This window comes from Lissotriton vulgaris, chromosome 3_1, assembly GCF_964263255.1.
Source record: "Lissotriton vulgaris chromosome 3_1, aLisVul1.2, whole genome shotgun sequence".
Lineage (NCBI taxonomy): Eukaryota > Metazoa > Chordata > Amphibia > Caudata > Salamandridae > Lissotriton > Lissotriton vulgaris.
In genome coordinates, this window is record NC_141689.1 from 920,947,424 (window position 1) to 920,960,759 (window position 13,336).

Consider the following 13,336-nt stretch of genomic DNA (forward strand, 5'->3'; position numbering starts at 1 on the left):
AAAACACAACCACATGAACATTACATTTGCCCATTTTCAGACCTTCCTATATGTTACCATACACCAGGCCCATAGGGAAGCAGCACTCACAGCTGTAGAGCAAACACTTCATACATGAAAGAGCTTGTTAAATATTCACACCCAAGGAAGGTGATAATATTGGGGTCCCCCAACTTAAGACGAGGACCCAGACAGTACCCCTGGGAGAAAGGCTGCATTATGGTGAGTAATTTGGTGGTGGTCCTACCATCCTGGAACCACCACAAGCAGAGATGTGGGCAAAAATGTAAGTGAAATAAAAGGCCATGCAAAGCATTATGAAGTGAGTATCCTGAAAGAAGTGAATAGTTGAAGAGAGTCTCTTCCGCTGTGCCGGAGAGAGCTGTGGTGTCAGTTTCCTTTTTGTTTTTTCTTATGTTTCCAAGCGGCTTTGAGCCGCATTTCCCTTTTTATTGATGTGCCTGGTCCCACTCGGACACTCCAGAGATTTCCTCAATTGGAGGGCAGCTCAGGGAGCGCTTCTCGAGCTGCATTCACTGGCTCCCCCCACTCACAGCACAATAGCATGCTGCCGCCTGAGCAGGCAATCTCCATTTGTGTCTGCTCACAGATGTGCAAGTTTGGGGGTCACCTCCAACACCCCCAGACACGGGTACAGGGATCGGGGAGAGCGGACAACGTGGGGGTGTGTGCAGCACTGCCTCCGTCTTCATAAGTGGTTGTGGGCCCAAGGACAGGCTCCCATGCGCAGCCCGCACATGTGTGCCTACGCGTGTGCACCCATGTTCACGTGTATCCAGCCATATGCACCTTACCCTTGCTGTATCGCATTGACTTTATCTTAAAAGGCGGACACTGGTGGTAAGCAGGCACAGTCCGTTTGCCATGAGGTTGCTGCAGGTGAGACACTGGTAATGAGACTCACTTACAGTGAAAAGCTCTAAAAACAGGTGATCAAAAAAGAAACAAAAACTGCAGGGGAAGAACCAGTAATGCTTATTGCCCTCTCTGTTGATTATCATTTTAATATGATTAGGTGTTTTGTATTGTTTTAATTTATAAGCCAATAGTTTCCCAACTTTATCTCCATTCTCGTTATATTGTTGGTGAATATAAAGTAATTTGCGAGCTGAATCTCTACTAGCCAATAATTGCCTATGCATCTCCCTTCACTCTTGTAACTAACCTTCTGCATGTGACTTTTGTTCTGCCTGGCTGAGTTGGGCCTCTAATTCCTCCTTTTTGCCTCTATCTAAGTGCTCAAAGGTAGCAGAATAAGCAATCAGATATCCCCGGATGGCCCCCATGCCGAATGGAAGAGGGTCAATATCAAGACCATTATCATTAATTTAAAAAATTGTTTAATTGTTTCTTTAATGCTTTCCTATACCGTTAGGTCTCAAAAAGTAACCTTGTTGAGCATCCAAGGTCTCGATTTGAGGTTTTTAGGGTGGTGTGGTGGATACGCGGAGCTCTAATGAACAGTGGTTGCATAGCACCTGCACCTCTATTGTGGAATCTAGGATATTTGGTTTGAGGTCTCTAGAAATTAAAAACAGGTCTATGCAAAAATGCTTTCTATGAACATTTCAGTAGAACTTAAAATCTTTTTATTTGCATGTTGACTCCTCCTTATATCTACCAGGTTTAGAACTTCCAAAGCCTCAGAGAGAGCTCCCGGACAGGATGTTAATGCAAACCCCATCAGGGATCTATTCAGGTGGTGCTGGAGGACTGTATTAAAACCCCCTCATAAAAACCATACCCATTGAGAAGTGTTAAGCCGTTGCCAAAATAAACGGTTCTAATTTTCATTTGGACCCTAGGCATTGATGATTGTGAATGCAAGTCTGATTGGACCCTCTTTAATACCCACCTTCTTGAGCCGCTATTTACCCTTTAGTACAAAATGTAGACCTCCACAGAGGAGAATCGCTACTCCTTCTGATTTAGTCCTGTATGTAGAGTGGAACAGGGCCGGTAACAAATAGAAGCATAGTCCCTGTGTGTCATCTGCTAACAGATTGTTCTCCTGTAGCAGGGCCGCGTCAGCTTCTTTGTTTTTGAGCCATTGCAAGATTGCCCTGCTTTAACAAGAGAGTTAAGGGCTTTTTGGGTCACCACTTTTAGGAGAACTGTCATGAATTCCTAAACAGGGCGGCTCCTCCGTGAGAGCGGAGGAGTGTCGCTGCACTGCCCAAAATTTTCCAGAGGAAAGCACCAGATATGAAAATTAAAATGGTAATAAAGTTAATGTATCACCATTTTATTTTTCATCTACATGCTCTGAAACGAGTGTCAGGACGGGGCGGGGCCACTGCTGCGCTGCTGCTGAGAAGCAGCAGTGAGCTGTGCACTTCAGTTTAAAGTGAGCATGTCTTATTGGCAGGCCATCTTGTGACAGCCAACCAGAAATGCACATTGTAAAATTCTCTAACCTACCTGCTTTAGACAGCTAGGTTAGAGCAAGCAAAAGCCTCCAGGGCCCTCATTAGTGCTGCTAAAGGCCACTCCCTCTATTCCTGGTGCTGCTCTCTTGCTGGTGAGAGCAGCGTCAGGATTGGTTAGGGGCATTTGCTGGAGACAGAGCAGAACATGGACAGAGTGATGAGGATATCAGACGTTATGAAGCAAGCACGGTAAGTGCTTATTTCTTTTTATTTACACTTACCACTCACCTTGCTTGCATGCACACAACAATCACACATTTGCTCGTCCCCTCATTCTGATTACTTGCCAATCGCTGCTGATACTAAACAGTTGCCTTGCCTACCCCTTTATGGCAAATCTTTACCATACTTCCCTACAGATATCCCAATGTTTCCCACAAAGATCCAGTCACTGCTACTCCCCCTTCCCTCCACCCACTTGGTCAGGACCCCTATTGCATGTAGCTGAACAGTAGTGGTTCGAGAAAAAAGGATTTGTAATAACAACAAGAAAACAAAATTACAACTAATATCTGAAACTCTCTGGGATATCCCCTAAACGGTATCCTTTAAATGATGGGAAGGCTTATCAGAAAACCAGTCTGTAGAAAGGTGGCCGGGATAGTTCCATGAAAAAAAGTAGTTATCCGCCAGCCAAACATGCCTTAAAGGACATGATGTTGGTATTCTTCTTGATGCTTTGCTTGCGCGAGAGGGATATGCGCTAAGTTTGTTATTTGTTGGAGGATGGTGTTCGATATCTTTGTCTCGTTGTCATTGTTGTTGTCAAAGCTCTTCCCTGTCCTTGGCTGTTGGCATGTGTCTCCCTCTCCCCTCAGTGAAGAATGATAATTTTTATCATCAGGTAGTCATGTTCCTAGTAGACCCAACAAGTCTCTTACAACAATATGCTTAAGCTTTGTTGTAAAGTGTAGATTGACTGGGTAACCCCATCTGTAAGCAATTTGTTCTTTCTACAAGTGGGTCCTCATTTATTTGAATTCCTTTCATCCTGACAGGGTGTATGTAGATATCATTTAATAGAGCGTAATTATGTCCCATTTAAACTGGATTGTTTCTTCTTTTTGAGCCTTTCCAAGGAAGTTTTCTTTATCCTGAAAGTAATAGATTTGTGTTAACACATCCAGCTTCAGGTTGTTTGCACTGCTCGGGCTCTAACATTACTCTATGAGTACAATCTAAGTGTATTAACTGATTGTCTGGGCATTGGAGCAAGTGTGCAAATAATTCCTGGACATAGGTCTCTAGGTCCCGGACATCTATGTATTTATTGATGCCCTGCAAGTGTATGTTTTTGCACCTTGCTTGATTTTCAAGATCATCAATCTTCTCTTCCATTACCTGGTATCACTGATTTAGGTGATTTGGAGGGCTTGCTCATCCTTCTTGTTAGCCTGTTTGGCTATGCTTCCCTTTACTTGATCCAGGCAAATGTAAGCTCTCTGAAGGGCGTGATCTGTGTCAAACATTTCTGATCCTCTCTGCAATAGAAGTGTAAAGTCCTATCATGTGGCAGGGGCTTGCTATTTAGTTATGCTGGGCATGCACGGTTCCTGGGAGATTCCGGCACCATCGGAGCCTGGTTGGTGTCTGGTTTTTGACTCTGGAGTATGTCTTTAACAGAGGATGCCTGAGGTGCCTTGTCTCCGTTGCTGTCCCTGGCCTATGCATAGGGCATAGTTTTCAGAGGAAGGTCTTACTAGGATGGACCCCCATGTGCTTTCACCTGGTTCGGGGGAAGGAACAGCTTATCCCACCAACAATTTGTGGAATGAGTTCTTCATTTTATTTTAATGAGCTGCAAGGGGTGGGGTTATATCGAATTGACGCCCAGCCATAATCCTGCAGGGGTGGACGGGAGGTACAGAGCACCTTGCCAGTTTCCTCGAAAGTCCCTCCACATGATTTGGATCGCAATAGATAGTGGTAAGAAAGAGGGACACGTCTCATTCACTCTTAGGTGACACTAGCTCTAAGACTTCCTCTTGAAGAGCAGCGATGCTCAAATTACCCACCAGAGAAGACTCTGGGTGCGACTTTCTATTTGCCTTTGCTACCTGGTAAACTCCACACATGCAGTCAACATTCCTCTACCATTTCTCAGCTGTGGTTAGGGTTCATTTTGGGGGACAAAACCATTGTTTGTGGACTCTGCGGGCCCAGAGCGTGGAGCTTAGCAAAGAGGTGTCTTCAGGGGTCTCCGACTTAGCCACAAAACCCCTGGTAATGTTCCTTTGTAATGTGGCACGCTTGGAAAATACTTAAATATATCAAGGACTTTCCTCAGGAATTTTCTGCAAAACCTATGGCTTGATGCTCAATATATATGAACACTTATGCTGCAAATGTCATCACCCGGTTCTATAGATTTGATATGTTCCTAGTTGTGGAGTCACCCCACCCCATTGCAAAAAAACCTGGGAAGTATCAGGCCCATCTGTTTCTTAATACATCAAAAGTTACTCTTTGAAGAGTAACTTTTGATGTATGAAGAAAGAAATGATTAGCAAGTACTAGAGTTCAATTTATTTATTCTACATTAAGATTTTAACTTGTATACACTTTATGAATTGTATATGTATGTTATCAGATGTTATATGTTTGCACTTTATTATTGATGTAATATGTGTTTTGTTATTGTCTCACATTCGAAGTGTTGTTCGTTGAGTTTCATTACATATTGTGAATGTATTAGTATTATTAGATGTGCTGTGGATTTCCCTCTTTTTGTCGATTAGAATATTTATATACTCGATAGTCTCTAAAGCATAGAATTTGTAATTTATCTACCTGCTAAATGAAATAACAACAAATAAAAAATATAATAAATATCAGAAATGGCATATTCATACATGGCCTTTATTGTGTAGTTACATATAAATCTACTGCTTGCCAAGGGGTTCTTTATTGCATTGCTGGTTAGAAATGCAAGTACATGGAGTGTGCCTTTTTGAGTTTCTGATAAAAGCTTGCAGTGTAATTTAAACAGATATTTTGTTGAGTAATGAGCAGCATTACGCCAACTCATTGCAAAGCTTGGAAGGCTGTTTGATAAACAGGTGCGCCACAATTCAGGTATGACACTCCATGCAGCTACTGATAGGGTAATAGGTTTTTGCATTCTAGTGTCTGAGGAGAAAGTAGCCCACTCAAGGCTTCAATAAAATGCTCCAGGAGTTGAGCCAAGTACTTCTGCTTTCCTGGCATCTGTAAATCTCAAGGGGGAGTTCTTGGTCATTATGGTGAGCCCCATTAAAAATTGGGAATTACATCAGAACCTTGAACACTGCACTCGACTCTCATTGTAAATTCTTTCCAGAGTTTGACCCAGGAATTGTGGCTGTACTGGGTGAAGTGCACAAGATAGTTGGTGTCCCTGTGCATCTGGTCATTCCAATGGGGACAGTGACTTATAATTGGTCCTATCAGAAGTACAAGGGCACTTTTAATGAGAGGTGCACAAGGGGACATTGGAAGATCTCACCTGCTGTAATGAACTAGCATCTTGGAAGACTTGTTTACCCTCATTCATGGAATCCCTGTTGGCCACCTGCATGACGAGGGATCCCTCGCAGACCTTCCTCTGTCGAGGAGGGATTTTTCTGTTTACACTCTGTTGGAATTCTGGGCAGACATCACGAGATCAGTAAACAGTAGAATTGATGCCTCTTGGTACACATTTTCTGCATGTCAGGAACATTTACCAATCAAGCAGATTCTACATTTTCTATTGTGTGGGATATACCGCTAGTATCCTTGACCCTCTAAATGGGACACATTTCAAAGGAACACGTGTCCAGCTACCTGATATGATTTCAGGTGTTTTAGAAGTTGTTGAATCGAATATTTCTTTTTGTTTGTATTTATGCACATTATATAAATGCTTGCCAAGATAAGTGTATCCATTTCCTTCTACCAAAATATGCCTTTGAGATACATAGGTCGCATTTATAGGTGCATGCAGTGACGTAACTCGGTGGACACTGCTCTTAACAACAACGAGTGATCTGGTATTTCTGGATCTGAAATGAATAGGTCGGGAAATACCGGACCCAGTTGTAACTCGGGAGTTTACGAGGAACCTAGAACGTGAGCTATAAAGACCACGGGCAGATTTACAACTTCTAGCGCATCAGCAGGGATGCGCCAGAACAGTTGCGACACGCCAAACCACCCGTACGCCACCACTGATGCGCCGTATTTACAATGCGGAGCACCGTGGCGCACAGATGGGCAGATGCGTGTCGCATCCCCCACGGAAAGGCGGCGCATTGCTGGAGTCGCATCGCAAGCGCGACGCAGCTTCAACAAGGCTCGGGGTGCCCCTATGCCTAACATGCTGCGTCAATCATTACGCCTGCTTCAAGCAGGCGCAGGGTTTTGACGCAGCATGGCCGTAAAAGTAACTGAGTGAAATCTTGTAGATTTCACTCAGCCACTTTTCCGAGGTGTTCCTGTGCCGGAACCCCCCCCCCCGTGCCGGAACCCCACATGTGACGCAGGGCTTTACAACGTGACGCCTCTCCCAGAGGCGTCACGTTGTAAATACCCCGCAGCATGGCGCTGGCTTTGCGCCACCGCTGCATCACAAAAGTGAAGCAACAGCGGCGCAAACGTGACATACGGGGCTTGTAAATCTGCCCCCACATTTTCAATCGAGAATAGGGTTTTTACTGTGAGTAATTGAAAGTTATCTTCCTAAAAATATATCTGTAGATGATGTGTCTCCTTACAGAATGGCTAAGAATGCAAATGAAAATACAGGCGATGGAGACGACGGGCAATATGGATTCAGTTGGAAAATGTTTACAAGTTGGGATTACTTAATAGGTAACCCTGAAACAGCAGACAACAAGTTTGCATCTATCACAACCAGCTTTAAGGTAATCTAAATTTTTTTAATAAAAATGCACGAATGATATACTAATTCTTCTGTTTCACTTTCAGACATTGTTTAAGATGTAGAAAATATACCCAGCTCGAGACTTCAGGATCTCATCAATTATAACTTACAGTGTCATTTAGACCTTAGTTGGGAGCCTGCGGGACCACCAAGATGGTTAAGGAGATGTCCTCCACTCCTCTGGAAGATAGTTCTAAGAATATGTTTGACATTTCCCATTTTTTTATAAAAGCATGAAACTTGGTAAAAAGTCTTGTTTGTAGCCACATTGCAAATTTAAACAAAATTTGTAAGCACTGACCTCCAACCTTAGCGAAAACCTACAAGGCAGGCGCGGACCTGTGCCTTCAAGTGAGGTGCCGAAGGCACTGAACTTTGCCTTGCGGGCACCATGTGTGATGCGCCCACTCAGCAAAGTTCTTTTGTTTTGAAAAAAACAAATTCTCAAAGTATGAGTTTATTTATTGAAAAAATACATCTGGCCTGATTTGCAGGGAGTTTTCTCCTTGTACATTGGGGTGTTTGTTTTATTTTTCAGAGCAGGACCTGAGCCTCACATGGTGGTCCTGGACAAAGAAATCTAGTCATGCTCCCTGCCCCACAGAATGCAGGGGGTCCACTGCAGTGATCTGATGGCCCTGTGACAAACGGACCTTTGGGTAAGAGATTTCAGATACCGTGACAGGCTAATATTCTGCCTCTGTAAACCTGCAGACCTCACCCCTCTAAATGGAGTAGGGAAAGCGTGGGAGTTGGTAGTACTGCTAAAGGAAATGGCCCTATGGTCACAAACTGTTGGGATCTCCCTGGCTCGAACTTGTGCTCGTGCTGGGGACAGCTTCCTTCCAACTTGGAGCGTTCTGGCTAAGTTCTGTGTTGGGCAGTTGCTGCCTGGGAGCTGTCAGGACTGGTCACGAATAAACGAGCTACCAACTTACCTGTGGTCCGCTCTTCTTTTCACAAACCCTTTTAGCACTGATCGAGGATAAGAGGGAAACTACTTTGTGACCCATAATTGTCACCAATATAAAAACATCACTGTCGCAAGCAACGTGCATTATTCTTAATTTCACAGAAATATCTTGACAGCGTAAGTAAACGAGCAGGAATCCTACTATGTTCAGCCGCAAAGGAGCAGTACGGACCGCAATGAGACTCTCAAATGTGTGAAAAGGCTGCTTTATTGAAGACAGGTGCACCTTATAAAAACATAGCCTTGACCTTTGCCTTACAAAACTAAAACTCTCTAAACATTGCTTTATTTACTTATCCTCCTCCCTCACCCCTGAGGTTTCCCCACTCTTCTTTCTTTGCAACTATTTAACAACCCCAACTCAGTCATTAACTGTTGAACCTTTAAACCCTGCAACATCTTCTCTAATTCTCTAAAGATATATCTAACTAAGTATCTCCCATCATAACCTTATTACCTGCTCTCTTAGTAACTTGTTCCCAACCCTAAAGTAAACTGAAAACCTGTACAGAACTAGGTACCAGACAGACGCCTTGCACCTGCTTCCAGCGACAACCAAATACATTCTTTTTAACTCCCTCCCCACCCCCACCTGCACTCACCAACCTCGGCCTCCCTACCTACTACCCTGCCCCCAGGGACCTCCTCTCTACTGAGAGGGAGGGAGGGAAAATTGATGTCACTGTCCCTGTCTGAACTGGCTGCTGTGTCACCTTCCCAAAATGGTGACATGGCGCCTGAAATAGCCGGTTAAAAAACTCCAGCCCACCAGCCCAAAGGGAGACCAACGAGAGCTCAATGGGGCCAGGGCTGATCCAAGCGTAAAAACAATAGTTGATGGACAGAATGCAGAACAATGTCATACATTCTCCATCGTTTTTTTGCTCACCATGCCATTCCAGTTTGAACCCAGCCATATGCAAATCAGTCTTGACCTTGTGCCCCATGGGAACAGTCCAGCAGCCCAAAAACTCTGGGGTGTGTGAGCCTCTCTTTTGATCGGCCGCCCCCCCCCCAAAGCCCCATTGACCTTCCTGTTGACATTAACAAGATGTGTAGAATGCTGATGGCAGTGCAATAAAATAACATATATATATATATATATATATATATATATATATATATATATATATATATATATATATATATATATATATATATATATATATATATTCACTGAAAAAAACATAGGTTTCGCACCAGTTATAGTTAGCTGGAAATTTTACTGACATAAAACCATTGAAATTCCCACGTTATAGTTAGTTGGACTCACTATAACTTGCGCACCTGCAATGCACTGCAGATGATGTCACATATTACATCAATCATGACATGGTCAGTGACATCACTCATGACATCACTGATGACACCATCCAGTGAATGTGTGTCTTTCTGTAAAATAAATATGTTTTATATATGTATTTGTGAAGGTCGATGGAAGAATACATTTTTAAATAAGTGTCTAAATGGATTTTTTTTATTTTAAATTGATTGGTTAACTGGCTAATTATGTGTATCTTAGTGAATACATATATTAGTGAGTAATGTTTAAATATTTAAATATATGTATCAGTGTTTCACTTTGTGTATAAGTGGCTGCATGGGTTGGTGACTGACTCACTGTTTGTATGTGTTTTGAAGACAGCATATGTGCAGGACTGTATGGGTGGATGAGTGTGTATATGTGTGTGTTAGTGAGGGAATGCCTCCCTCACTAGTGTCTTTATGAGTAACTACATATGTTTTTATGTAGTATATGTGAGTATTGATGTATATAAGTGAGTATATGTGAGAGTGAGAGATTGAATGAGTTCCTGTTTAAATAAGTATGTGTTTCTATAAGTGATTGTTTAACAGAGTAAGTATGTGTAAGTTTCCTTAAAAGTAAGGTGGGAGTGTGTGGATAGCTGTATATGCAAAGAAATGGATGTTCAATAGTTTATTTGCATGTGTGAGTATGTGTGTGAGTAACTTTTGGATGACTGTCGGTGTGTAACAGGATGTATATGTGTATCACTACATATGATGAGTGAGTATATGTATGAGTGACTATATAGAACTGTTTTGCTGAATGAGTGGATGTGTATATAGATGGTGGAATTACTGAATTGGTTGTTGTATCAGGTATGGGTATCTCCATTTTTTTTTAATTGTTAGTTTTTATTTTTAAATATGTGTTTCAAGGGTTACATTACACTGAAAGGAGGTCTGTCAGTGTGTCACAAGGATGGTGTCATCAGTGATGTCATGAGTGATGTCACTGACCATGTCATGATTGATGTAATATGTGACGTCATCTGCAGTGCATTGCAGACGCGCAAGTTATAGTGAGTCCAACTAACTAAAACGTGGGAATTTCAATGGTTTTATGTCAGTAAAATTTCCAGCTAACTATAACTGGTGTGAAACCTCTGGTTTTTTCAGTGAATTTAATAGGTTTTTTAAATGCTAATTCCTAACTATAACTGGTCTGAAACCTATGTTTTTTTCAGTGAATTTCATAGGTTTTTTAAATGCTAATTCCTAACTATAACTGGTGTGAAACCTATGGTTTTTTCAGTGAATTTCAAAGGTTTTTTAAATGCTAATTCCTAATTATATATAAGGCCCCAAACCTATGTTTTTTTCAGTGAATTTCAAAGTTTTTTAATAGAAAATGTATATAGCTATGAAATGTAATATTTTTGAAAATGAATCCTATATTATATATTTCTGTAAAACAATTGTTGTTATGTATATTGTTCTTTTTTTTGCCCTGGAGCGCTCCCGGTGCGCGCCCCGGAAAGCGCAGTCTTTTGAAGCGCCCCGGTGCGCGTACCGGGGAGCGTCCAATTAGCGCCAATGCCGCGGCCGAAAACATAATTGTGACGTACCACGTAGCCACGTCCGCGTGATACGCACGGCGTAAACGCACCCAGAAGCACTCGAGCGCATACGATCGCGCTACGTAAGCATCCGACGCGCTTACGCGACGCGCCCCGGGGCGTGTAGCGTAAGCGCGTCGGGTCATGTGACCTGAAAATAACACTTTTCATTGGTTCATAACAGTTTTGGTTTCATAATGATGAAACCCCTGGTCTTGTGACCTGAAAATAACACTTGTCATTGGTTCAGGACATTTTTTTTTTCCAAATGATGAAAGCCCCCACCTTTTTTCCTTATTCTGACTTTGTCCTTTGACTGAGGAAGACCTGTTTTGATATCTTTGAGGTATATTTTGTACTTTGAAATGGCCACAGTAGCAGCATCAGCTGGAGCATCTGCACCACCACCACCACCACCACCACCAAGAGGACCAGCACAACATCACATTGGTGGTCAAGAAGAAGAGGAGGAGGAGGAGGAAGAGGAGGAGGGGAGGAGGAGGAGGTGGCTGGCAGAAGACAATACCCCATACCAACCCAAGCCACACATTGTATGGGAGTTTTTTTCCATCCGTGAGGGAAAGAAAATAGTGAATGCTGCAAAGGTGACTTGCCTTATCTGTGACATGGAACTTTCAAGGGGTAACCCTAATAAAAAATATTCATTTGGGAATAATACCATGATTAGGCACATGCAGCGCAAGCATCCGAACAACTATGCTGCCGCAGAGATGAGAGAACTGGCCAGAAACCCTCCCCAATCTACACCCAGCACCTCCAAACGAAAACAACCCACTCCATCGGGACCAGAGACAAGGGAGACAATCCCTTGCATACAACCACGGTTTGGAGAATTCAGGATTACATGTATTTATTGTGGTAAGACCATCTCCTATGGTGAGCAGAGCATAAAGCTCATCCTCCTTGCTGGTGACAACCACAATTGCCCCATAAAACCCTAATTTTTTCCTGATTTTTTTTTGCTCCAGTTGAGCCATTTTCAATTCCCTGTTTTTTGTTTCTCCCCATAAAAATAACAAAAAAAATACAAAATAGTTCATATAAGCCAAAAAAAGTACAAAATGTTCAAAAAACAATAAAAAAAATATAAAACAACAAAAAGAAGAAAAAAAACAGTTCTTTTTAGAACTACCTCCAATTTATAAAAAAAGGCTTCATTTTTTGAAAAGTCTGTCATTCTTTTTTCCCATGGTACGCTCCCCGGTGTGCTCCCTGGTGCGCGTACTGGGCGCTCCCCCCCCCCCCCCCCCCATCCCCGCGCAAATAAAAAAAATAAATTTTTTTTGCCCCGCGGGGCCCTTTTATAGCCCCTTCATCAAACCTCGGGGGTCAGGGGGGTCTACCCTGCACCCTTTTGGTCATTTCCCCCTTTGTTTTTGCCACCTCTTGTGTCTCGATCCTACCGAGACACAAGATGGCGGCCGCTATGGACTGTTTCTAATGTTTACAGACACCCGAGAGCCAATCAGCTTTCCGTGCGCAAGTCGCGTGGCGCGCCCGGAGCGCTCCCCGGTGCGCGTACCGGGGCGCGGCTATAGATATATATATTTTTTTGAACCTAAATTACTCAAAATTCACTGGAGCACATATCTTGAGACATAGCAAAGGCACATCGGGCTACCAGTCCCTACAATTTTGCCAAGTTTGGTGGAAATCCATTCAGCCGTTCGGGCTAATAGTGAGGTCGACCGCCCTATGGAAATTAACATGGGAAAAACAGGTTTTGGGACCCCCCTTTTATCTCGGACCCCACTTGACAAATCCCCCCCAAACTTTCAGGGAAGGACCGGAGCGCCGCGAGGCAAATTTGAGGAAATTTTCAGGCAGATTCGTCAACCAGCGCCAAAGTTATTCAAAATAGAATGTTGAGATTTTGCATTGAAAAAAATCCTAACTATAACTACTTACTGGCGACCGCCAGTAGGTAATAAATATATATATATATATATATAAGACTGGCTCAACGGCTGTCCTCATGAAGGAGGTTTGAGCTTCCCGGGTGCGGCCTTTCCACAGAGGGCAACCTTCGTTTGTATATGTTTTGCGGCCGGCTCAGTCGCGGAAAGGCCCCGCCGCTGACACAGCGGATCCAGGTTCTTCGCACATGGAGACCCGGCTGGGCCGA

General features: G+C 43.1%; 1 protein-coding gene across 1 annotated transcript in view; it reads left to right on the forward strand.

The window, feature by feature from the left end:
- LOC147727212 (transmembrane channel-like protein 2-B) overlaps positions 1-13,336 on the forward strand; it is a 748,500-nt gene that overhangs the window by 377,142 nt on the left and 358,022 nt on the right. Inside the window, exon 9 of the mRNA XM_086963588.1 lies at positions 7,186-7,333. Coding sequence (XP_086819714.1) covers positions 7,186-7,333 — 148 coding nt within the window. The remainder of the gene's footprint in view (positions 1-7,185; positions 7,334-13,336) is intronic.